Source organism: Arvicola amphibius, chromosome 1 (genome assembly GCF_903992535.2).
Source record: "Arvicola amphibius chromosome 1, mArvAmp1.2, whole genome shotgun sequence".
In the NCBI taxonomy this organism is placed as follows: Eukaryota; Metazoa; Chordata; class Mammalia; order Rodentia; family Cricetidae; genus Arvicola; species Arvicola amphibius.
In genome coordinates this window covers 7562605-7589537 of record NC_052047.1, presented here as the reverse complement: position 1 = coordinate 7589537, position 26933 = coordinate 7562605, and the positions used below count along the sequence as shown (strand labels likewise).

General features: G+C 43.5%; 1 protein-coding gene and 1 non-coding gene across 11 annotated transcripts in view; both read right to left on the bottom strand.

The window, feature by feature from the left end:
* Positions 1-26819, bottom strand: part of Helq (helicase, POLQ like) — a 39576-nt gene extending 12757 nt beyond the window's left edge. For 2 of the 10 annotated variants that reach the window (XM_038342992.2, XM_038343000.1), the window contains exons 1-13: positions 26550-26819; positions 24315-25023; positions 21767-21945; positions 20670-20870; positions 20223-20295; positions 17904-18001; positions 14690-14788; positions 13344-13489; positions 10723-10962; positions 9585-9726; positions 9130-9234; positions 6913-7132; positions 1192-1349 (exon numbers count right to left, since the gene is read on the bottom strand). In XM_038342992.2, coding sequence (XP_038198920.1) covers positions 1192-1349; positions 6913-7132; positions 9130-9234; positions 9585-9726; positions 10723-10962; positions 13344-13489; positions 14690-14788; positions 17904-18001; positions 20223-20295; positions 20670-20870; positions 21767-21945; positions 24315-25023; positions 26550-26729 — 2550 coding nt within the window. In that variant the 5' untranslated portion in view covers positions 26730-26819. Of the gene's footprint in view, positions 1-1191; positions 1350-6912; positions 7133-9129; positions 9235-9584; positions 9727-10722; positions 10963-13343; positions 13490-14689; positions 14789-17890; positions 18002-20222; positions 20296-20669; positions 20871-21766; positions 21946-24110; positions 24289-24314; positions 25024-26549 lie in introns of those variants that run through there. The other 8 variants (XM_038343008.2, XM_038343019.2, XR_005286912.1 and 5 more) reach the window with 8 other exon arrangements.
* Positions 16950-17054, bottom strand: LOC119806059. Its single transcript, XR_005284100.1, has one exon. It is a non-coding gene; the product is annotated as a U6 spliceosomal RNA (small nuclear RNA).
* Positions 26820-26933: the final 114 nt, after the last annotated feature.

Here is a 26933-nt window from a genome sequence, read left to right as displayed (position 1 = left end):
TAATATTAGAGTGGGCTACAAGAGGAAGAACAGGTACAGAGGCTTTGAAAAACCTGCATCATACAGTACTACTTCAAAACTTCATGAGATGTCATACAGTACCATTTCAAAACTCATGTAATGTCATATAGTACTGCTTCAAAACTCATGTAATGTCATATAGTACTGCTTCAAAACTCATGTAATTTCATATAGTACCACTTCAAAACTCATGTAATGTCATCTAGTACTGCTTCAAAACTCATGTAATGTTATATAGTACTGCTTCATAACTCACATAATGCCATACAGTACGACTTCAAAACTCATGAAATGTCATACAGTACTGCTTCAAAACTCATGTAATGTCATCTAGTACTGCTTCAAAACTCATGTAATGTCATCTAGTACTGCTTCAAAACTCACATAATGCCATACAGTACGACTTCAAAACCTCATATAATGACTAAAGATGATACTATAGAAGTTAACTTCCCGAGAGTAAAACGCTGAGGGCAGGGCTTGGGGCTGTAGTTTCATGGTAGAACACACACTTATTATACACGAGGCTTTGGGTTCAGTCTTTAAATGGGAGTAGAGGGAAGTCACCATATTTGCCTACTATAATCCTGTGTGTTCATTCAGCTAGTCTGTGCACAGAAAAAATTCATAACGCCTTACCTTACCAATTGATTTTATTACACATAGGGCTAGTTCTCCTGTGTTACTGGCTATAAAATAAATACTCTTTGTGAAGCTGGGAGAGGGTTCAGTTAGTACATTTCTTGATGCACAAGTGTGAGGGCCCGAGTTCAACCTCCAGAACCCCTGTAAAAAGCTAGGCGTAGCAGCTCCTGAGCTCATCTACCAGTCAGCCTAGACTAAGTGGGGAGCTCCAGGTCCTAGTGAGGGATCTGTCCAAAAAACCAAGGTGGATGGCTCCTGAAGAATGCACAAACATCTACACCTCCTGAACACACACATACACACAAATAAATATTTAAAAGAACCCAAAAGACATATGGTGTGTGAGTGCACGAATATCGTAAGAATCACAATTTTGCATAATTGATATGTAATAGTCTAAATGAAGAGAGGAAGAAGCCCTGAAAGATGAAAGGTCCAATCCCAATGCTTCAATAGAGGAGAGGCAGTAGCTAAGCACTTGACAAAAGTCCAAAGTGGCCTGAGCTGAAAAGTCCCGTTTCTTACCTGTCTGAAGTACACCATCCAGTCAGGCTCAGACTGAGCAGCAAGGTCGTAGGGGGTTGTTAGGTAGACCAGATGGAGAAGACTTTCCAGTACAAGTCCTTCAAGACCTTTCTTCAGGTCTCTATACAGAATGTCACAATAGGCCAAATCAATGGCCCCTAAAAAAATACAAACACATTCAGGAATGACTGAATCTACTCTTAGCCACGTGTGTTGTGCCTGTTTGTCCCAGTACTCAGATGGCAGACTTGGATGGTGGGGCCAGGGGAAGACCAACCACAGCTAACCAGCAGTCTGAGGCCAGACTGCCTCTCATGAGACCCAGTATCAAGTCAGTTTAGATTAGTTTGAATTTCAAAAAATATATTCAATTGCAATATCTATGATATTGGTCTATTTGTGACTGTAGTATGTAATGAAATAAAAACAAACACTTTGAAAGATTAAAAATAACAAATACAAAGACTTGTTATTCTTGTTGGCTGAGGATCTCAGCCAAGGTCTCTTCTACGACTGCACTAGAGTTCAGGTCCTAACTTAAATCTTGCGTAGCAGTTAACTATGGGAAGTAACTTCAAATTCTCTTATTTGTAATGATTTTGGAGGTTATTTTAATACTGTATCAATTTTTAGACAATTCTGATATAACAACTCAATTTTTGGTAATCTAGCTAAAACCCAATTTCAATGTGGACCCAAAGTAAATTGAGATGACCACTCTATAAACCATGCGGTTGTTTAGAAAGATCATAACAATACATTATATATTTTAGAGATCAGACCTTTGTCAGTTGCAGGGTTGGTGAAGATCTTTTCCCAGTCAGTAGGCTGCCTTTGTGTCTTAGTGACAATGTCCTTTGCTTTACAGAAGCTGCTCAACTTCAGGAGGTCCCATTTATTCAATGTTGCCCTTAATGTCTGTGCAGCTGGGGTTATGCGCAGGAAACGGTTCCCTGTGCCCATTTGTTGTAGAGTACTTCCCACTTTCTCCTCTATCAAGCTCAATGTGTTCAGATTAATATTGAGGTCTTTAATCCATTTGGACTTGAGTTTTGTGCATGGTGATAGATATGGATCTACTTTCATTCTTCTACAGGTTGACATCCAGTTATGCCAGCACCATTTGTTGAAGATGCCCTCTTTCTTCCATTGTATACAAATGTTTATAAATAAAAGGTGATTAAATACTTTATGTTCCTTCTACAGATGACTACAGTATAAAAGGAACGTGAGCCTGGGCTCTTAATACAGGCCCACATATAATCCCAGCTACCTGGAGGCTGAGAAAGGAGGACATCAAATTCAAGGGCTGCCTGGGTTACAGCTGACCAGCTAGCTTGGTCAACTTAGTGAAACCCAGTTTCATAAACAAAAGAGGGAGCTGGGGGTGTAGCTCAGAGGCAGTGCGCCTGTCTAACACGTGTGACGCCTTCAGAGGCAGTGCGCCTGTCTAACACGTGTGACGCCTTCAGAGGTAGTGCGCCTGTCTAACACGTGTGATGCCTTCAGAGGCAGTGCGCCTGTATAACGTGTGACACCTTCAGAGGCAGTGTGCCTGTCTAACATGTGTGATGCCTGTCTTGGTGTGGGAGATCTTTCTGTATATGTGTTGCTTTTATTGGTTAATGAATAAAGAAAAACTGCCTTGACCTGTTGATAGGGCAGAACAGAACTAGGCAGGGAAAACTACACTGAATGCTGGGAGAAAGAAGGCGGAGTCAAGGAGACGCCATGGAGCCATTGCTGGGAACAGACGTGCCAGAACCTTGCAGGTAAGCCACAGCCATGTGGTGATACACAGATAATAGAAATGGGTTAAATTAAGATGTAAGAATTAGCCAAAAGGAAGCTAGAGCTAATTGCCCAAGCAGTGATTTAATTAATAGTTTCTGTGTAGTTAGAGTCTGAGCAGCTGGAAACAAACAAGCAGCCTCCCTACAACAGACTGGCACTCCAACGTGTGCTAGCTAAATCCACATAAAACCTGAGAGGGCTTGAAAAGGAATTCTAGACACTAAAAAAAACAAAGTTTAGCCCCCCCCCCCCCCCCCCCCCCCATGGGCTCTGCTTGCTGGCAGCATGCTGCAGCTCCTTTAAGAGAGGTCTTCCTGATTAGGCGGTAGTAGCCAAAGGAAAAAAAAAAGCGCTGTTTCAAAATGGCAGCACAAACCACTCTGGGTCTTTCAGGAGGCCGAGCACTTGAATGGCATTTGTGGACCCGGTGCTTGTGTGCCCACTCAGGGTCAGAAGGAAAGTAGCTGAGACCATGCCCATGGCTCAGCGCTCCCTGCCTGAGCAGGCACTACTAGGTGTGCAAAAGAAGGAGAATATGACAGGTTCCTGCTGCCACACACAGATTCTTCTAGGCCATGCAGTACACTGCATGGCAGATTTAGCTATTACTCAGATGAAAAGGGTTTATATGCTGCATGCTCCTTCTCAGAGTTAAAGTGGTGAGCACAGCTCCTACCTGGCAGTCCCAGAGCTGGCGGTAATGGTACCTCTGCCATATTGAAAAGCATATAGAGGCAGAGCCAGCACCCAGGGCCACTGTGACCAAGCTGCTTACCATTTTAAAAGCTCTCTAGGACAGAAAAGGATTACAGATACACAATAGTACAGATTCAGACATAAGAACTCTAAATGAGTCACAGTGTTAGATAAATGTACGTAGGCTTGGGAGAGAGAAAAAAGAGTAAAGAGGCAGCAAATGTAATATAAAAGAGTACAGACAAGCATAAAGGAGCAAAGATAATAAATAAATATTAAACCCTTATAAAAAGTAATAAGAAAAATAATTCATGTAAAATGGAATATACACAGAGAGTCTGGATTATGTATACTATTGTGTTTTCTTTGAATTTTTTGACTGTGAAGGAGCTAAGTACAGAGAGATATTTCATTGCATGGGCTGCTAAGCTAAACCAGCATAGATATTTTAAAGATATCATGACTTCAGCATTTGGGTTTAAGGATTTGTTGCTTTGGAAAAGAAGTTCTTCTTTTGTTTGTACAGAGGACGAAAACCTGTGGAATCCTTCCAGATTAATGTGGTTTGATAGACCAACCCCTGCCAAAGGTCACTGTAAACACCCCCAAAAATTACTTCACCCAACAAAAAGCAGGAAACAGTTTGGAGAGAACTACGCCCAAATTTCCTAAATGATTGGTTATAAATGTTTGTTTACATTTAAAGGGGGATATGCTATAGAGATGGATACTTTGCACTGGCATGGATCTTGGTCTATTGATACAAATTTAAGGTCAATTTTGTTATATGTATATTTCTGCTCTTGATTAAAGTATTGTGTTTGTGCAGCTCATTTAAAAATGTAACATATAATTAAGAAATACAAATTAATCAATAGTCATCTATAATAGTCAAGCTTGTAGTCATGTTAGATTTCCTAGATATATAGAGATATATTTCAGTTAGATAGGCATTCTTCAAATCTCTCATATGGCATTTAAAATGTTTTGATAACTTAGACTTTTCATGACAATGAGACACATCTGCTCCTGGCAGCACCAATAACTTCAAGAGGAAGATGGCCACCAAAGAGGCTCCTTAAGGAGTTTGCTAGCCACTTGGGCAAGAAACTGCTCTTGCCTGGACTGCCTGATGCTATGCTGTATGAACTGGACAGGCAGGACCTACAGAGAAATGACTGCTGAACTTGCCTAAAGGTGAGACGGTCCTTTGGGGTTTCTGCTTCATGAAATTGTCTGCCAGACACTCTGCAGGACACAGAAAAAAACAACTGATAGACTTTGCCATTACAAGGCAGAACAGATCTTCAAACTTCCTGCTTTGTGGAAAAGTCTGCCAGATATCAAGGGCCTGTAGGCTGAAGATGGATGCCCCAATGATACAGAATTTTGGTTGACTGTCCAGGCAGCGAGATGTCTCTGTCAATTCTAGAGTTTTGGAAGTTGCTTACAATGCACTTCTTGTTTACTTAGGTAATATTATGTCCTTCCAGAGTCTTTGATGGAGTTGAAGAATATATAATTATAGTTATAGTTTTCTCTAGTTATGACAAAAGATAAAGTAGATGTAAATATTGTAACTAACTTTTGCTTGGTACCCATTTTGTTATATATAATTTTACTATGTTAAAGTTAAAACCTTCCTTTTTATTTAAACAGAAAAGGGGAAATAGTGTGGGAGGTCCTTCTGTCTATGTGTTGCTTTTATTGGCTAATGAATAAAGAAGCTGCTTTCAGCCAATGGCTTAGCAGAGTATAGCCAGGCTGGAAGATGAGAGAGAGAGAAAGAGGGGGGGGGGGCAGAGTCAAGGAGATGCCATGTAGCTGCTGCCAGGAACAGATAAGCTGGAACCTTGCCAGTAAGTCACAGCCACGTGACTTAATATACAGATTAATAGAAATGGGTTAAATTAAAATGTAAGAGCTAGCCAGTAAGAAGCTAGAGCTAATAGGCCAAGCAGTGACTTAATTAATACAGTTTCGGTGTGGTTATTTTGGGGCTGAGTAGCTGGGAATGAACAAGAGGCCTCTTACAAGACTGTCTAACATCTGTGATCCCTGTCTAGCATGTGTGCTGCCTTGGCTTCACTGTATTTCATAAGCACAATTCCATTAAAAAGCAAACAATGTACGTATATATACATGTATCTATGTAGAAAAATACAGTCAGGCGCCACCTGCCAGGGATATCCTGCCCTTGCCTCGCATAAACATCCAAGAGATGGCTAACACCACCATTAAGTGTTGTGATCTTTTTGGACCACTGCGATGTATGTGGTCAGTGTAGGCTGACGTGTTATGTGGTGGGTGAATGTGTTTGGAAGAGTAAATGTTGAATTGGGAACAGTGGGAGTTCCTGAGGAGTGGAAATGGGACAGGAGTATGGGACTTCTGATAACACAATCCTGACTTCTTAGGATAGCTTCCGTGTGTGTGTGTGTGTGTGTGTGTGTATGTGTGTGTGTGTACACATATGTGCCAGGGGATGAAGGAAGGTTCTTCAGTCATGCCCCACCTTACTGTATAAGACAGACTCTCTCACTGAGTCAAGAGCTCACTGGTTGGCTGGGCCAGTTTCCTAGGAAGCTCCAAGGACCTGCCTGCCTCTGCCTCCCTACCACTGAGATCGCAGCCCCATGCCGCCATGCCTGGATGTTTATGTGGGAATCTGAACTCAGTTCAGGTTTTATGCTTGCACAGCGAAGACGTTACTGACTGAGTCATCTCACTAACCTCAGATTTTTTTTTAAACAGCAGGCATGCATTATTTTTCAATAAGTAAATTACAATATACTCATTAAGAAATAAATTCTTTGTTCAGATATAATCTATAAATTATGCAAAGAGCAAGTTCCAGAACAACAGGAATTAGTTATTTAAAAGCAAAAACTTAAACCTGTTTACAGCATATACTGAACACTGAAGTAAAACACAGAAAGGCGCTACTGCGGCAGGTTTAGTATAACACAGAAAGGCGCTACTGCGGCAGGTTTAGTATAACACAGAAAGGCGCTACTGCGGCAGGTTTAGGCAGTGTGCTGCCGCGGGAGGAGACATGGCCTGCTCTACACACTTGCAGTTCCTTACGAGTCAAAGTGTTTCCTCAGCTTCTGAAAGCTGAAATAGTTTGTAAGATTAACGTTTCTGATATAAAATCACAAATTCAATTTAAAGAAAGAAAAAACATAATTTCTATTGTTTCCAATGAATTCCTAGATTAGGTAAACTTACCCTTAAAAGAAGCGTGGCCCAGTTTTGTGATGTGGAAGCAGCACTGGGCCTCCTCCAGGGCCCCGCAGCTGTCTCTTCGGAGAAGGCCTTTCTCTGTCAGGTAGCTAAGTGACTCAACCGTTATTTCCCAGAGACTCTTTTCTTTCAATAAAATCTTTTGCTGAACACCGAAAAATGTACCGTTCATAAACTGATATAAGTCACCAAGACTTGTTGCAATCTGAAAGAGTTCAAGACATCATTGGAAATTTTCATTAGTTCAAGGAACGAGATTAAAGCTACTGGAAGAAAAAATTAGCACAAAATCTACATCATTCAAAATTAACAAGGAAAACAACAAAGGGAAAATATGTCATAACATTCATACTTGGTACACACATTTCTCATCATAAATCTTTTGAAAAAATAATTGTTATTATTTTCTACTACTACTACTATTATTATTATTATTACTATTATATGTTTTGCTTTGTTTTGAGACAGGTTTTCTCTGTGTAGCCTTGGCTGTCCTGGAACTCACTATGTAGACAGGCTGGTCTTGAACTCAAGAGATCTGCCTGCCTCTGCATCCTGAGTGCTGGGATTAAAGGTGTGCACCAACACACCTGGCTCCTATTTCAGTATTTTTAGTTGCTGCCTGTGTGTGGTGAGGTCTGTGTGCAAGGGTACAGGTGCCTGTGGAGGCAGAGGTGGTGGATCCCCTGGAGCTGGAGTTACCAGTGCTTACAAATCACCCAATGCGCTGGGAACTGGACATGGGTCCTCTGCAAGAACAGTACATCTTGTTGAACAGCTCCTCAACAAGATGGCTCATAACCTCGGCGCCGTCCTCCAGCCCCCAAATGCTGCTGTTCTTATATTACCTCTGAAGCTATGCTCTGTTTGCCCTCCCCAGCCAGTTCCCCCGATTCCACTCAGACCCCCTTGGGATCCTCTCTTCAGCCACTTCTACTACTCAAGGAAGCATCCTTCAGCTCCAAACACTGCATTCCTTGCCCTGCCCTTGGGCTCCTTGTCTCTCCACTCCTGTTTGTCATTCACAACTTTTACCAGTGACCCTAACTAATACCCTTCACTTGGTATTCAGTCGTGAAACTCACTCTGAATTAGAATATACTTTAATTAGTCACTTTCACCAAAATCAGCATGTTATAGTAAGATATGATCAATCAATAGCTCTCTCTTACAATTCTGATGGTATCTCAATGGGAATATTTAAGTAGTCATCTTATATTAAACCGATATAAGGGATAATAAAAATGTTATGGGCATTCATTTTTGTATTGCTTTTCTCCTTCCTTTTATTAACAATGACTGGTAATATCCGATCAAGCTCTAGTGCACTCGGAAGATATCCTAGAACTGTGTCCAGTTTGTGATCAGCAAAGGGCTTAAGCTCTGGTGTTTTGAATAAGATGCTCCCCATAGCCTCAGGTGTTTGAATACTTGGTTTGTAGCTGGTAGTCCTGCTTGGGTGGGGCCTCGCTGGAGGAAGTATATCACTGGGGGTGGGCTATGATGGTTTAAATGCCACACCCATTCCCATTCGATCCCTTTGTCTTCTGCTTGCTATTTGAGATATGAGCTCGCAGCTTCCAGCTCCATGGACATGTCTGTCACCTGCTGTATCCTGTCCCTACCATTATGGACCCTAACCATCTACAGTATTTTTTTTAAACTGATTCATTTATTTTTATTTTAATTGCATTGGTGTTTGCCTACATATATTTCTGAGTGAGGGTGTTGGGTCCCCTGGAAATTGAGTTATAGATAATTGTGAGTCAACATGTGGGTTCTGGGAACTGAACCCAGGTCCTCTGGGAGAACAGCCAGATCTTATTCACTGAGCCACCTATCCAGTCCCAGATTGAGATTTTGTTTTTGTTTTGGGTTTTTTTTTGGTTTTTGTTTTTTGTTTTTGAGACAGGGTTTCCCTGTGTAACAGTCCTAGCTATCCTGGAACTAGCTCTTGTAGACTAGGCTGGTCTCGAACTCACAGAGATCTGCCTGCCTCTGCCTCCCAAGTGCTGAGATTAAAGGCATGCGCCACCACCGCCTGGCTAGATTTTTTTTTTTTTTTTATGGCATAGATTGTTCCTGTTCATATTACATTAGAAGCTAACATTTTTTTTTATATTTTATAATTTGCCTGAACTTTGAAAAACTTCTGTTATCTCAGGTAATAGCTGTCATATTTAAGAAGACCTTTAAAAATACCTTCAAACTAATTAAAGACAGAAACAAACTCTGGATTCCCCTGGTGAGCTCCTCAACAAGATGGCTGTAGCAGTTTTCCAGGGGTCCGTTTATCAGCTCCAGGACCTGTAAAGGTAAAGCAGGTGTATGTTTGTGCTGTTACTAAAGCTGAGCAGTGTTCCACACACAGGCCACACACTTCGCACAGGTCCCGGGAAGCCCCAGACTGCTCCAAAGCCAAATCAAAACCGTATACAAGAAACAAAAAAAGAGTAAATAGGAAAATATTTTTCATTGTCTGAAATGAAAATATTTGGAGCACTCTACGTCTTAATCACACAGGAGGATATATCATTTAAGGAAACTGTAATTAGTTTTTAAGAGATGGTTTCATGTAGGTTTCACGTAGCCAATGACCAAGAAAGGAAAGGGAGAAAGACAGGGCAACAGCAGAAGTTGGTCAGGTGGGACGTCACCTGCTGCTTGTCTTTTTCTTGCAGTAGAAGAATGCTCTCGCCGACTGTGTCTATCCCAGCACGGCCGGCCCTGCCAATCATCTGCTTATACTGATTCCTCCTTAAGAATTCTCTCGCCACGTAGGGGGCTCTTAAGATGACTCTATGGATGGCACAAAATTAAAGGAATCCTCTATGTCAATGACACAATTTCTTTTTATCTATCTGTAATTAAATGTAATGACATGTCAGCTTTGAACAAAACTGCATTTAAGCAGATCTTTGGTGTCCTAGGTTTTCGAGTATATCTCCTGCAATTCTTACAAAATATTTAACAACATCCTTATTTGCTTTTCTAATGAAAGAATCAGTTGAAGTTCAGTGAGTGGCTTGTCTTAAGCCACAGGTTAGTACAGACCACAGCCATCATTTGCACTTGGTCTCTGGAGTGAGGTCTACAGCAGTCTACGTCTCTGGAGTGAGGTCCACAGCAGTCTACGTCTCTGGAGTGAGGTCCACAGCAGTCTACGTCTCTGGAGTGAGGTCCACAGCAGTCTACAGCAGTGCTCGCCATAGTTTCTGGATTTTATACCCAGAACTGAAAGATTTGGCACAGGCCACTGCCACACGCTACCAATTTATGAATTGATATTATCTTTAGCTGTAAGGCATTACAGATTTCAACTGGATTCAGTCTACAAAAACAGCAATTCCAATCCTGCTTAGGTATAAACAAGTCTATAGTCAGCTTTCTTCTTCAAAGGGAACTGAAGAATCTATCACTGCTTATATACCATCAACCTCTTTATTTATAAGTCTCAACAGGCTTTATCAGCCCCTCCCCTGCAGACTCAAGAGAGGGCCTCATTCAGTCAGGCAGGGTTCTGACCCCTAGACTGCTTTTCCAAATCAAGTCACGCCTCTATTTCCAGCACTAGGAAGGAAGCTGAGGCAGAAGGATTCCCTTCAGTTGGAGGCCTGGGCTATAGAGACCCTACCTCACAAGATCAAGACACAAACAGAAAACACAAGAAAGATAGAGGGCACAAAAGGGAGGGAATCTAACACCAGGACATTCGCTTTTTCATTAAAGTGCTGAAGGGAACAAAGCAAGCGGAGGAACCGTTCGGTGAATTCCCCACCGTTAGTGACACCCTACCTGCGAGCTGGCAAATTGACCCCTGCTGCCAGGGTGGATGTGCAGGTGAGAAGGCAGAGCACGCCTGTGGAGTAGGCCTCTTCCAGAAGCTTCCGTTCGTCACTGGTTAGACCACTGTGGTGATAGGCCACTCCGAAAGGGACGGTGCGCTTCAAGACAGGGCACATTTTACCGTTGCCCATGTCCCTCAAGTTTTTGATCACTGCGGATTTCTCTTTCTCTCTGTGGTTTAGAAAGTCCCTAGAAAAAGAATCCGTTAGATGTAAGGGCCTGGGACTAGAGAGGGCCCAGCAGTTAAGAACACTGATTGCTCTTCCAGAGGACCCAGGCTCAGTTCCCAGCACCCGCACTGCAGCTCACAGCCACCTGCAACTCTAGTTCCAGGGGATCTGACACCTTTTTGTGACCTCTGAAGGCATCAGGTATGTGCACAATGCACGTGTGTGTGTGCGCGCGCGTGTGCACATGTGTACATACAAAGCACCCATAATCATAAAATAAATAAATCTTTAAAAGGGAGATCGATGAGTCCTTGTATTACAGTTAGGAAGTGCTCAGCACTTTCTTCTAATACACCATGCTAGCATCCCTTCCAGCTATGAACTCCTTCCATCAGTGCAGGACAGGAGCGGTCTTTCCTGTGTGCATCCCTTCCAGCTATGAACTCCTTCCATCAGTGCAGGACAGGAGCGGTCTTTCCTGTGTGCAGGGTGGAGACGCTGTGTCCACGGGAGGCCAGGGCTGAAGTCGGTGCTCTCGCCATTTTCACCTTTGTTTTCAACACAGACGCTCACTGAACCTGGAACTCATGGACTCTATCCAGCAAGACTAGCTGGTCGGGGCTTGAGGACGCCTCCTGCGTGTGCTCCAGAGAGCCTCCTGCGCGTGCTCCAGAGAGCGTCCTGGGCGTGCCCCAGGGAGCCTCCTGCGCGTGCCCCAGGGAGCCTCCTGCGCATGCTCCAGGGAGGCCCCCTATGTCCCCCCCCCCCCCCCCCCCCCCCCCGTACTGGATTGCTGGTGTGTGCCACTATGCCTGGTGCTCAAAAGGGTGCTAGGAATCCAAACTTGGGTTCTGTGAGCCATCTCCCCCAGCCCTGTAAAAGGTTCTTTTAATTTTAATTCTTACTTTGCTAACCATTAAGAACACTCTCTGAGTCTTTCTTTGGATCACAGAACCCAATGGAAACCTGATTAAAACTAAGGGAAAGTCAATTAACTATCCAAAAACAACACCTTAGAGACAAGTTCAGAAGCTTCGTGCGCTTCCTGGATTTTGGTCCTACACTTCCCATGAATTCGTGGAATGGATGCTGGTGTTAGGTCCCTGTTCTAGACACTAGAATTATTTCCTCTACAATATATGTCTTTATGGGAGATGGTTTATCTTAAAGCATAAATTTAGCTCTGAAAATGGAAACATACCATATGACAAGACAATGTCTAAACACTAATACTTCAGAAACTTCAACAACAAAATTTTTAGTGTGTGTGTGCTTGCGTGTGCACGCCTGCGCATGAGTGTGCTTGCGTGTGCACGCCTGCGCATGAGTGCAGGTGGGCATGGGGGACATAGGTGCTGAATCCTCTGGGAGCTGGAGTTACAGGCAGCTGTGAGTCTCCTGAGATGGCTGTTGGAATAGAACTCGGGTCCTCTGGGAGAACAGGAAGTGCTCTTAACCAGACATCATCTCTCCAGCCCAATGCCCTGAGCTTGTTTGTTTGTTACATGTTTGTCTGTCTGTCATCATGTAGCCCTGGCTGTCCTGGAACTCACTATGTAGACTAAGATGGACTCAGACTCACACAGGTCCTCCTGCCTCTGCCTTCTGAGTGCTCGGATTAAAGGCATGAGCTATCATGCCTGACCTTTTTCCCTTTAATCAAAACCATCACTGTAGAGGCAGACTATCAATCACTGAAATTCAACTTCTTGACTCTACCCTAAGCATTTTAGCATTGTACTACCCAGTAATGTTAACCCCTTAATTTAGACAGTCCATGCCAGTTGGATTGAGAGAGACCATAGAGAATGAGCAGAAGAAAAATTCATGTCAGTAGTCATGACATAGCCTCAGGCCAGGGCCAAACGGGTATAGAAACTACACAGCAAACGTGTGCAGGAAACAGAACTATCAGCACCTACAGCTGCCTTACACTTTCTTTGTGGATACAGCAGAGCTCATATTAAAAGAGCTCAGATTCCCAAACTAATACATTTCTAAAATTCATAGGAAATTATTTCTAGTGCCCACACAAGTTAAGAAAACAAGGACAGTAGTTATTAAAGAGAAGGTTCAGATGTAAACATGACCTGGCCTCGGAGCAATGGCAGTGGTTAGCCTGCCCACACTGTGCTCTAAGATGTGGCTGAACCCTAGGTCACTGCTCAGTCAAAGCTTCAAATCTAAGTCTCTGGGGGGCAGGGGGCATCACTCTTCTGTAACTGTAGAATATTCTACTTTAATGTGAATTTCAGTCAAACTTTCTTTAAGGTCAGTTCCTTCAGAATCTAATAAAACAATACATGCTCTGTGAAGAGAATCATGATCAGCACAAACAGTGCATTATTTAGTCTGTGACTTATGACAAACAGAGAAGAGATTTTGTTTAAATTAACGTACTTGCTTAGAAATTTGCACAGCATTTCTGCTACATTCTCACAGTTCTTCTTGCTAGGGCAGAAAACCAGGCAGGAGTACTTGGGGATAACTTCTGTCACCAACGCCACCAAGTGATCGGGATCCATCTTTTTCAGGGCATCAGAATACTTCAAAACAGGGAACCACACAGATCGCAGTCACAAAAGCACATCCGTTTTCCTGTGTGACTTTTAAACTTCTCTGTCTCATTATTAAAACAAGAAATGAAAGCTCTATAAAACATCAAGTGTTCAATTTTCTTCTTAAGTAATTAGTTAGGGACCTGGTTTGGGGGGCACATTTAGTCTAAAAGGAGGGTTAAACAATTAAGAATGAAGGAAGTGAAAACAGTTCATGTTATTAATAATTCTGTTATGTGCCCACCTCCACCCGAGCAGAACAAACGCCCAGATGCCGCCAACTGTCACAGAGCTGCACGAGGGACTTCCTTTGCTATTATGAATTGGATTCCATAGGACTTTCAGAAGTAAAAATATTGCAGTGAATTATGATAATTTGTAACATCATGCAGGAACATAAAGGCCAAGAAATAAAAGGTTGGTCATTTAAAATCTCCTTAGACCCTTTGACTTTACTGAAGACCGAGGTAAGGGTTTAGAATGTATTTCACAAAATTCTAAAGCTGTGATAAGACACGACCCTTTGAAATACTCCTCATGCCAGCTGTAAGCCCTTAGCATGAAACATGAATGCTTCTATACACCACTGTGTTAGTTAGACTATAAATTATCCTTTTGTTGTTGCTGGATGGATGACTTATCTACCGGATATGCCTCCAAATTTTCATGGTTCAGTAGCCAAGAAACATCTTACCGGTTCATTAGTCAGATGCAAACAATCTAACAAGTAAGTACTTCCTCAAAAATTCAGCAGTCACTTGAATAAAAAGTATTCTAGTTCTTAACTAACACAAGAGCTCACTAACAGGATGTGTGCACAGTGTATTGCCTTTCAAACTGGTGTAGGATTGCACACAGTCCTGTTCTATGAGCTTTCACACAGTATGGCATACAGCAACTATAAAATACCCAACTTCACAAACATAAGCCAAAGGAAGAAACCCAGTATGATCTAGCTAAAACCGGATTAGGTGGGGCTCAGTGGGAGTGTGTGCCTCACACGTACAGGAGAGGCCCTGCCTTGATCCCCAGAACTGCAAACAAGCAAAGAGGAAACTAGCTGCATTCAATCAGTAGCTGTTATCCATGACAAATCAAGTACCAGACACCTTCCCCCCAGACACAGACCAGCTAGACCCCGTGAACCGAGGCACAAAGGAGAAAGGAGGGGCGCCTGGACCAGCACACCTTGTAGTTAAGGAGGCGGGAGAAGGTCATGCCGCTCTCAGCTCCGCTGTCCACCTCGTAGATTGCGTCATTCACTTTCAGGTATTCTTTCAGCTCAACCTTGAATTAAAAGGAAACACACAAGTAATATAAAATTTGTAGTTTGGAATTTAATAAAATATTTTAACAAAGGACACTACACAAAGGCCACAGCTTTACGAGAATAGCGAAGACATACTTCAACTTAAAAGTTCTGACTTTCTCCTTTCCCTTTGCCTGTTTTCCTTTACATAAAAACAGGAATTAAGATCCCTGAAAAATTACTTTTGAAATAAATAGTGTATACTACCTAGTAGTGAATACATAAAAAGTAACTATCCAAAGGAAACCAACCAGATCCTCTGTATTTGCTGCAAGAAGTAGGAATGTGGGGCTGGATAGATGGCTCAGGGGTCTTGCTTGCTGCTCTCTGTGAGGACCTGAGTTTAGTTCTCAGCACCCACAACAGCATAACTGACTGTAACTCCTGCTCCAGGGGTCTGAGGCCCTTTTCTGCTCTGCAGGCACCCACAAACACACGGCAGACATTTACTCAGACATATACACATACATAAAAATTAAGTAAATACTTAAAAACAAAAGTAGGAATAAGTCATAGTGCTGGCATTTTCTCTTTTTCTGTGTTGTTTCTTAAGATCTACGACTTTCCGTGTCAGCATCAGTTCCAATTTGGAACGCCGCTGAAGGACTGAGGACAGAAACCGTTTCGGTAGGAAGACGTGCTGTGAGTGTGTGTACACGTGTGTGCATGCTAGTGCATGTGTGAGTGCACTAGCACACAGATGCACATGCACATGCATGTTCAAGTAAGTGCTCACACATGTGGGCGCCTCATGAGATGAGAGGCAGAGCTCAGGTGCTGCCCATCTTATCTGAGACAAGGTCTCTCCCTTCCCTGAAGCTCACCAAGGAGGCCAGGCTGGCCGGCCGGCCATGGAACCCCAGCGATGCCCCTGGATAAGATATGTGAGCGTGCCTGGCTTTTCTGTGTGGGTTCTGGGGTCCCCAAGCTGGCAAGGCAGACACTTTATCACCTAGCTGTCTCCCCAGCCTCGGTTTACTGGTTCTTAAGAGTGCATTCTTAACTGGTTTTTTAAAAAGTGGGTTTTAAATTTGACATCTAAGGTCAGAAAATATTTCCCAGAAATTTCTATATTTGGTACAAATACAAAAACAACAAATTTCAAAATAATATTCAGTGACCCTCAAAAATGTCTTTCTAAAAACCTAGACACAGGACATCCACACTAGTATTGCAGAGACACCGTGTGGATGATACACACTATCTTCAAGTAATTATGAATTAGACTTCTTACTTTAGTCAAGCATTTTGGGAATGTTGATATTAGGTTTAAATTTAAATCCAGGTAGGCCATGCAGGGCAGCATTGTCTGTAATACAGTACTTGGGAGATGGAGGAAGGAGGATCAAGAGTGCAAGGTCATCCTTTGCTAGATTACAAGTTCAAGGTCAGTCTAGGTTATATTTTGTTTCAAAACCAAGAAATAAAAAAAAGTTTTTAATTAAATTATTTCAATTCTTAACTTACTTTAAAAAGTGTCTAAAGTTTGGGCATTTGAAAATATTTTCAGAGATTTTTTTCCTTTACGGGCTCTTGGCCAGGTCAGCTCTGAGCTCAGTATGTAGCTCTGTCTCCTCTAAAACTCAAGATGCTCCTGCCTCAGCCTCCTGAGTGCTGGGATTACATGTCTATACCATCAAATCTGACTAAGGTAGTTTCTTTCTTTAAATTAAAAAAAATTTAGAATCCATACAAAGGTACTCTATTTACATCATTGCCACCCTTCTCTCCCTGTTTTTTTTCAAATTCATGACCTCTTTTCTTTTTTCAATTATTGCTGTTCACACACACAGTACTGAGTTCATTCAGTGTTGCTCATATGCATAAGTATTTAAGGCTGAGCACTTGGACTGGGTCCCATCAGGGTGCTCATCCTCTCATTTTATTTCATTTATGTGTGGGGGTCGTTTGTCACCATGTTAGTTGTGCGCCACACATGTGCAGTGTCTTTGGAGGCCAGAAGGTGGCGCTGGGTTCCACGGAACTGGAGCTGTCAAGTGGGTACTGAAATTGAACCCAGGTCCTTGGAAGAGCATCCAGTGCTCTTAACTGCTAGGTCATCTCTCCAGCCCTGAGTCTCCCTTTCAGCAGCCATTACTGGCAGTGGTTCTTAATCTAGGGGTGGGGCCTTGTGAGACTAAAATTGTGGAACATTTACCCAATTTTCATGTCATCCTTGCATGGGGGCCACGCTAATCACCTGTACTGTTCTGATTTTAATACATGTGTTGCTGAAGGGGGAACTAAGGTAAATTTCTTAATGTTGACAGTAGGTACAAACACATCTCATGAAACCTTACCCAGTCAGAAAGATGACTTCAGATACTAAGATGTGAAACATAAAATGAGCTCTGGGAAAACTCTCAATAAATGTTCATTGAGGGCCCATTGTCCGTTGTCTGGTCCTTGTCCCGGGTGCTCTAACTGCATCAGTGATTCAAGCCAAGATCCCTAGCAGCATAGCTGACATTCTCTATACGTAAACTATTAGCACACAGCTCTGGCGAGCGGGATTGTGCGCTTTTTCTTTTCTTTTCTTTTTTTTTTTTGTTTGTTTGAGACAGGGTTTTGGTGTAGGAGGTTCTTCTGTCTATGGGTTGCTTTCATTGATTGAATAAAGAAACTGCCTTGGCCTTTCGATAGGGCAGGAACTTAGGTAGGCGGGGAAGACAGAACTGGATGCTGGGAAGAAGGGCCGACAGGCAGATGCCCAAGACGGGAGCTGGTTAGACTCATGCCAGTAAGCCACAGTCAAGTGGCAATACACATTAATGGAGATGGGTTAAACTAACATATAAGAGTTAGCCAATAAGAGGCTAGAGATAATGGGCCAGGCAGTGATTTAATTAATACCATTTCTATGTGATTATTTCTGGGGTTAAGCTAGCCTGGCAGTTGGGATGAAAAGGAGGCCCTCCCTCCATCAACAGGGTTTCTCTGTGAAGACCTAGCTCACAGAGATCTGACTGCTTCTGCCTCCTGAGTGCTGGCATTACAGGTGTGCGTCACCACTCCACCCCCACCCCAGCCTGCCGCCCTTATTTCTAAGGGGAATACAGATTAACCAATACCGTGCAAACCTTGGGTACATACTGGTCTGAACTGACTGGTGTAATACTCGGCTTTAAGGAACTCCTGCAGGTCTTGGACATTGTTTAATGTTGCACTCATTCCAATAATCTGAGTTGTCTCTAAAAAATCAAAATATTAAGAGTAATGTGTCATTTATGTCCTAAAGTAATTTTAGCCCACTTCACTGCCATTCTGCCTGAGTGTCTGGAAACAGAGAGCAGGGAGATGAGGGGATGTTGTTGGAGGCTGCTTGTTCATTCCCGGCAAGCTCAGACCCGAAACAATCATACAGAAATCTGTATTAATTAAATGTTTGGCCAATCACTTAAGCATATTGCTAGCTAGCTCTTACATCTAGAATTAACTCATTTCCATTATTTTGTATTTTACCATGAGGTTCGTGGCCTACTGGCAAGGTTCCAGCTAACAGCTCTGTCTTTCCCCTCTGGTGTCTCCTGACTCTGCCCACTCTCTCTCTACATCTCTTCCAGCCTGGCTGTGCTCTGCTAAGCCACTGGCTGAGAGCAGCTTCTTATTCATTAACCAATAGAAGCAGCACAGATACAGAAGGACTTCCCACACCAAGGGTACAACCTGAGTGTCCTTTAACCAAAACATTTGGACCAAATGTTTCAGATTTGGGACTTTTGTCAGATTCTGGAATATTTGCATATATATAAGGAAGAATCTTGACGTGACCTAGGTCCAACCGCACGGTTTATTTGCTTCGTATGCACCTTACACCCAAGGTGACTTTTCATGCTGCTTTTAGTGCACCTGCATTTTGACTCTGCCCCATCAAATGAGGGCAATAAAAACTTCCACTTGTAGTGTTATAACAGCAGTCAAAAAGTTTTAGACCATTCTGGGTTTCTGATCTTCAGACTGCCAAATGGTATATTGTCACAGTAAATAATCTGAGGCTCAAGGAACGAGACCTTTTAGGCAGTGCGAACAGACACTTTGTAAGACTTGTAAACCAGACAGTGGGTACAGCACACTGTGATGCACATTTGACAGCTGTAGAGGACACAGGGCTCAATGAGTTCCAAACGCCTTTTAAAACAACATCAGAGTTTGAACATGTACTGCTGGCTGACCTAGAACTCACTCTGTAGCCCAGGATGGCTTCAAACTCACGACAATCCTCCTGCCTCAGCCTCCCAAGTGCTAGGACTATCAGTGTAAACTACTGTGCTCAGCTAGTCTCAAACTTTTGTGTCATATGAAAAGTCTCTTACGTTGTCAACATAAAAAAAAAATTCTAAAAACCAGGCCTGGTGGTGCTGACCATAATCCCAGCCCCTGAGAGATAGAAATAGGAGGACCAAATGGTCAGGGCCAGCCTGAGCTACAGGAGACCAAGTCTAAAAAATAAAAACAGAAGGAAACAAATTAGAGTGCCAGGAAGCCCATAAAGCTAAATGACTTTCTAGACTCGGCTATTGATCTAAAAACTAAAGCTAAGCCTTCTTAGCATGCTTCTTCATTGATTCTTCCTTATACCATGAAATGATCATCCAGGGTACTGTCCAAAGAGGACAAGATAGGCGAGAAGCTGAATAAGCAAGCAGAGGAATGATCAAGAAAGGCTGCGCTATGCTGGGCGGTGATGGTACGTAACTTTTTTTTGTTTGTTTGTTTTTCGTTTTTTCGAGACAGGGTTTCTCTGTAGCTTTGGAGTCTGCCCTGGAACTAGCTCTTGTAGACCAAGCTGGCCTGGAACTCACAGAGATGCACCTGCCTCTGCCTCCCGAGTGCTGGGATTAAAGGCGTGCACCAGGTCAGCCTGGTCTACGTAGTGGCTTTCAACTCTATTTTTCCAGGTGTGGTGGTGCACACCCTAGTATCAGCACTCAGAAGGCAAAGGCGGGCTGTGACTGGGAGGCCACCTGGTCTACACAGCAGGTTCCAGGCCAGCTGGAGCTATACAGTGAGACCCTGTCTTACCAACAAACAGACAAGGTGGGAAGCTGGCAGCCATGGTGCTGAGGGCAATGGTGGTAGCAAATCCTATCCAGGGCTCTGTGAAGCCACAGTGGAGGTTCCACACGTTCTCAGGGGAGAAACCCTCACAGCCATCCCCCAGGCAGGCGCCATCACAGTCTCCATTTTACAGCCAGCAGCGCGGAGGCTGCTGCTGTGGCTGAATCCAGAGCAGGCAGCTGGGAAACAGGTCCTCTTCCAGCACCTTCGCAAGCCTCACCCAGCTGCTCTCACAACAGAGACGCATAAGCTGACGAGCGAAGGCATGAGCCTCCAGTGCCTTGCTCTGGGTTATAGAATCGAGCGATAGAATTCAGTCATTTACACATACAACCTATCTAAGTCAATACTTACTGCTAGTGTAGAGCACTTTCGCTAGGGTCATCTCCAGTATGGCGCCACGGCTCCCTTCACCGATCATGTGCAACTATGACATTTAAAGGGGGTGGGGAGGAAAGAAGTCAATGTTCACATACTGTTCATAGAAAGCATGGCTACTTTGCGCAGAATGAATAAGTATTGGATATTACAACTAATACATGCTTAGAGCTTTAGGTTATTCAAATGTGGAGCGGCATCCTGACACATTTGAGATTTGATAAGTACCACTATAAAATATCTCTGCAGGCTCACACAGTTCAAGATACATTTGCCTGAGACCAGATTTAAAAGTGTCCAACAGGGCACGTGTTCTCTTGTGTTCTCTGTATATTAATTATATACAGAGAATATATGAGAAGATCCAAACTGCAGCTGGGATAACGAGTGCAGGATGTCAGTATAATAAATATGTCAACCAACCTCATCGACGACGACCAGACCCAGAGAGCTGATCCGTCCGGCTTCAATCAAGGCATTCACCAGACTATGCCCTTTCTCGATAGTGGCGATATACAGAGATTTCTTTTCCCTTCTTTTAGTCGGAGGAAATTTTCCTTTGCTTCCAGCATATTCTTCAACAAAGAAACCAAGTTCTACACCAAAACTCGATAAACTGGCAATCTAGAATAGTAGTTAAATAAACAAAAACACAAATCAGAGATGGAGTTGAAAGAACTCAAGAGGAACTCCCTTGATGTAAAGTCGTCCCCTTGGTGGGCCCAGTCTAGAAACACCTATGTAGGAACTGCTGCAGAATGAGACGGTGTTCTTTACAAAATAAACACATAACAACTTTTTATTTAGTTTATGTGTATGGGCATTTGGTTTACATGTAAATCTGTGCTCCATGTGCATGCAGTGCCAGAAGCCAAAAAGGGTGATGGATTCCCTACTAGAGTTACAGAAGGTTCTGAGCCACCATGTGGGTGCTCAGAATCAAACCCTGGACCTCTGGAAGAGTAGTCAGGGCTTTTAACAATCTTTCCAGCCTTAGTATTTACAACTTTTAAAGTATATAATGCAAAAATAATTTCACTTGTCTCCTTTTATATTAAAAAAACCCATCAGACTGACTCATTTATTCTGATAAGGTAATGAGTTAGTTTCTACTTGAAAAAGCAGGCTAAATATTGATGGGGAATTTAAGATACAATTCAAACCACCAACTTAGCAAAAAAAACTATATACAATTAATAATTGAAAATAATTAAGTACTGTGTTACTCCTGTACATCCTGAAAAATTATTTAAGAATTAATAATAGGGCTGGAGAGATGGCTCAGAGGTTAAGAGCCCTGACTGCTCTTCCAGAGGTCCTGAGTTCAATTCCCAGTAACCACATGGTGGCTCACAACCATCTGTAATGAGATCTGGTGCCCTCTTTTGGCCTGCAGGCAGGATACTGTATACATAAATAAATCTTAAAAAAAAAGAATTAATAATAGTTAATACATTTATGCTAGTTTTTAGGTTTTAAAATGTCATATTAGAAAATAACAATTGTTTAAACACACACACCTTTTCTTGGACAATTGCCACATATGGAAGAATCATTAAAACATCTTTCTGTCGGCAGAGCAGTTCTTGTAGCATTAAAATCTCAGCCACAAGGGTTTTTCCACCACTTGTTGGCAAGGAATATATTAAATTTTTTCTTTTTTGCACAGAACTTAATGTTAGACAAGTATGTTGCCAGTCTGTAAAATTCAAAGAAAAATAGTAGAGATTATTGTCCCCCTCAATACTCTCAAGAATTTTTCTGAGACAAAACTGTGTCAGTCTTCATAAGGATAAATACAGTTCTCACAGAGGGCAGAAGGCCAATCCCGAACGAGCTCAGCAGGTCTGAGTTCAGCCCGTCACTCTTATTCCAGTAGAGCAGACATCTGCCTGGAGAGCGGGGCCAACATGGATAGAGAAGGGCAGTCTCAGACCTGTGTTCTACAAGAGCATGCAGGCTTCCCTCCCTCACTCACTCAAGAACTCCTTAGGCAGAAAAAGAGGGGGAAGAAAAGAAAATCCACGAGATCTTGCCCAAACCAGAAAAGCCTGTAATTATCCCTTCTGCACTTGATCTTTGAGTGGTCCAAACGTCATGTTAAATAGGACTCCTTGAATCATAAAAGGCTTCAGTTACTGACTGGTGCACCCAGGGTCTCTCCACCCTCACCTGAATAGGAAATAACTGGTGAAAGCCAACGTGTGAGACATTACATGACTACATTACTTTCCAGTCTAGAGGGTGAGGATGCAGTTCAGTTGGCAGTCCTCACCAAGCACGTATGGAGGCCTGGGTTTGATCCCCAGCACCCCATGATAAGGGTCTGGTGGCTCATGCCTGTGATCCTAGCACTTGAGCAGTGGAGACAGAAAGATCAGAAGTTCAAGTTTATCCTCAACTACACAGCGAGCCTGCGTTCCAGGAGGTGCTGGATAATAATAATGGAAATAAGAAATTTGACAACGTGCATCAACAATCTGCAAAATGTATACTAGTACTTTTTGTGAGTGCATGTTTAGCCTACTCACACACACACATGCACGCGCAAGTGTGTGTGTACCACTTATATATACCCTGGTGCTGGGACCCCTGGAAGAGCGGTCAGTGAGTGTTCTTTACTACTGAACCATATTTTTATCACTAGAGGCAAATAAAGTAGTAGACACATAAAAAGAAACTCAACTGTAATCTACAGGATCGGCAAAACAAACAGAAAGAACAACAACAACAAAAAATCCCACAGTCATAAAACCCAGAGACTACAGAGAGAAGCCCCCGCCACGGGGCAGTCTGTGGGAAAGGCCATGTGGTGACGGTATAGACCAGAAAACTGCATGCTGCCTTCAGCAGCATTTTGTCCAGGATTCTCCGCCAGCACAGTGAAGGAGGGTGCAGACTGTACACGCAGGAGAGCTACCGCATCGCTGCCTCACAGGTACTGTGGGGTAGGTGGGTAAGTTAAATGAATTTTTACACATGTAATTCACAGCTTAAAAATGGAAATCTAGAGCCAGTGAGAAAGTCATTGTTGCCAAGCCTGACAGCCTGAGTTTGATCCCAAGGACCTACACAGCCAAAGGAGAGAACCAAATCCCACGAGTTGCCCTCTGACCTCCAGATGCATGCTAGGGCACACATATCTACATACATACACATCCAAGCATATAGAAAAAAACAAATGGTAAAAAGTTAAAAACTATTTACATACTTAATATACAGTTTAAGAAAACTCATTCCAAATTTAATTTAAAGGGACTGAATATACTGTTTTAAGAATTACAGCCCGGCGGTGGTGGCACATACCTTTAATCCCAGCACTCGGGAGGCAGAGGCAGGTGGATCTCTGTGAGTTCAAGCCTGGTCTACAAAGCGAGTTCCAGGACAGCCAGGGCTGTTACATAGAAACCTTGTCACAAACAAACAAACAAACAAACAAACAAAAAGCAGAGAAGAGAGAAGCTGAGAGTGGTAGTGTACATTTAATCCCTGGTTTGGGAGGCAAGGGCAGGCAGACTGCAGTGAATTCCAGGTCGGCCTCAGTCAAAATCGACTTCCAAGACAGTCAGGGCTACACAGTGAGGCCTCACCTCAAAATAAGACATTAAAACAGTCCATTTAAGATCCTGAGCAGTCAAAGGAATCTAAACCACTAAATTCTGCTAGAGAATTCAGATGCAGCCAATACCAATGAAACAATAAAAGAACGAATCAGAAAAAAGCGAGAAGCAGAGTGGGAAGAATGAAAACTCAGCAGCGTGGTCACAGCAGAACGCGAGGCTGCTCTGGAATCAGGTCTGGGCTTGGACTCCTTTGTTTCTGCAACTCAAGTGAAGGCACAGAAGTGAGGGGATCTAAGACTACCTAGGCAAGAGGCACAGCAGGACGCCTGGCTTGAGGACGGTGAGGAAGGAAGGAAGTCCGTGACAGCAGGCTTAACGCAAGTGACATTCTGGCCATTCCAGATGAGAAACAGAACCAAGGAATCACCTGCTTCTGCTGGTTTGAATAAATGTTATAATATGATTTGAATTATAAATTCGGTTTTCATTTTATAAAAAGCATTACCATATAGTTTTTTGATTCCTTTCAACTGAGCATAAAGGTCTCTCACTTTGCTGGGTAGAGAATAAAAAGGACCAAGATCATCTGACGGTGACTCCATTGCTTTCCTAGCAACACTGATCTCCTCAGAAAGGAGGGTCTCTTTGAGGTGTTTACTCCTGGAAAACACCGGTGTTTGGGCTGTGGCATTCCCAGCCATGGCACTTTTCAGGTGGTCTGCAATACTCCTCCTCCTGCTCGTCTCCGAAGAAGCTCTGGCTTCAGAGAGGTCATCCTTTGGCTGTGGTAGCTCTTGATGGCTACAGACTGGCTCCTCATTCGGTGATTTATGTGAGTTCCCATCTCTTTCCTTAGCAGACTGATCACCCAAATCATTTGATGAGTTCTGTAAATGTTCAAAGTATAAAACCTGAGAAGAAGGCACATCAAACAAAAGATCACTGTCAGGTTCAGGCCCAGCAGGGCCATCTGCAGCACTCTGGTTCTTTATGTGTTGGTTAGTTTCAGGGTCACTAGAGCTGCTCACAGCCAAGACAGGGAGTTTGTTTTCCATGCTTTCTGAACAAAGACCTTTGGTGGCCGAGTCTGAGGCAAGCTCCCCGTGTTCAGGCAGTTGTGTATATTTCTGTTCCAGGTCCTCAGCTTGAGCTAAAAAGGAATTTTCTGTAAAGCTGTCGTAGTCACTAAACATGTCCTCTTCACTGTCGTTCTCCTGAAAGGGAAACAAAAATACATAAGGAGTTCCATCTTCATAAAGAATAGAAAGTGTTCCAGCAAATTGTTATCAAATATATCACTATATGCAAATTATCCTCAGAATGCATTATCACCAGATAAAAGAAACAAACGAGTCCAGAGACTTGAACTGACTTGCTTAAGAGTATTGCAGGATGGCAGGACAGGATCTCACATAATAGAGGTACAAAGCCTTGAACCTCCCGCCTCTGCCTCCTGAGTGTATCACCATACCTGGATTTATGCGGTGCTGGGACTCAAACCCAGGGCTTTGTCCACGCTAGGTAAGCGTTCTACCAACTCAGCTACGCCCCCAGTTCAGCCCAAGGGGTGATATTATAATTTTAAATTATTTAGGTACCGAAGTGTGGGCCTAAGGCCTGCCCCTTGCTCCAACTGCTGAGCCCAAACTCCCAGTCTTTGGAATTTAAACATTTTTTATTTTATTTTATACGCTTTGCCTCCTTGTATGTCTGTATAAGTGCTGGGTTCCCAGGAACTGGAGTTATAGATAGTTGTGAACTGTCATGTGGGTACTGGGAATTGAACCCGGGTACTCTGGAAGAGCAGCCAGTGCTCTTACACTGAGCCATCTCTCCAGTCCCAGGGATTTTAATTCCTAAACCCGTGTTAAAGCATTGAGGAATGCTTTAACACTAAAGTAGAGGTTGGCCTGTCACAAAATCATGGTTGCACCACTAGACACTACAAGCAAATTCTTTTCTGAACTTGGAATTGTGACGAGAGTGCAGTCTCATGTGGGGTGGCTTGTTGAACAGAAAAGATAAAAACTGGGAGGTAATAATTATTTATTAGAGTTAGAACTTTGGCTTCTCAACGTCCCAGGGCCCGGTTACTGTTATAAATTCTAGATAATATGGCTAGTTTAATAAAGTAACCAGTATGTCAGAGGTCACCAATAAAAAGTTTTATTGGTAAAGTAGATATGAGTCATTTTGAAGGCTAGACTTCTGTCTGTCAGGGCAGTTAAACTGCTCCGTGAATACTTTTTATGACAGGGATAGTGTATTTGTGTGTGTGTACGACAGGGATGGGCTGTGTGTGTTTGTATGACAAGGATGGTGTGTGTGTGTGTGTGTGTGTTTGTGTGTGCGTATGACAGGGATGGGTGTGTGTTTGTATGACAAAGATGGTGTGTATGTGTGTGTGTATGAAAGGGATGGTGTGTGTGCGTGTGTGTTTGTATGATACGGATGGGGTGTGTGTTTGTATGACAAAGATGCTGAGTGCGTGTGTGTGTGTATGTGTGTGTACGTCTCACATCCACTTAGAAGGTTTAAGGCAGTGTCTCCCCAAGTGTAAACAAGGATGACGATGAGAAGCGCACAGGAAGACTGCTTATCTAACCGGTCAATAGTGTGCGCATGGGAGGTTTCGACCCCCCCTCTCCCGCAGCTGTGCTCGGTGCAGAGGACGCGGGTCGGTCCTGCAGCCCTCGGTGATGACCGGACCGGGCTCTGCGGGGAATCAGCGGGGCTGTACCTGGGCGGGCTCCGGGCTCCCGGTTTTGCGCCGCCGCCTCCCGGCCGCCCCTTCGACCTCCGGGTCCTCGGAGGGCTGGGACTCGGCCGGGGCCGGGGCGACGCAGAGGCTCTCTATGCTGCCGCGGTTCCTTTTGCGAACAGACACCCGCCGGCGGATGCGGGGACCGCCGTCCTCCATGGCTAAGGCGGAGAGCCAGGCCGCCCCGGGTGCAGACTCAAGCTGAAGCCACCGCTCGGATGCTCTCCATTTCCCCGCCGCACTGTCTGTTATCACGTGACATCCGGCCCGCCAAGGGCGGGAACAGAAAGATGCCCTGTAGTCGCGCTGAAATCCCGGGCGCTCCCGCACCCGGAACCTTTGCGTAGAAGCCCGGGGGCCCAC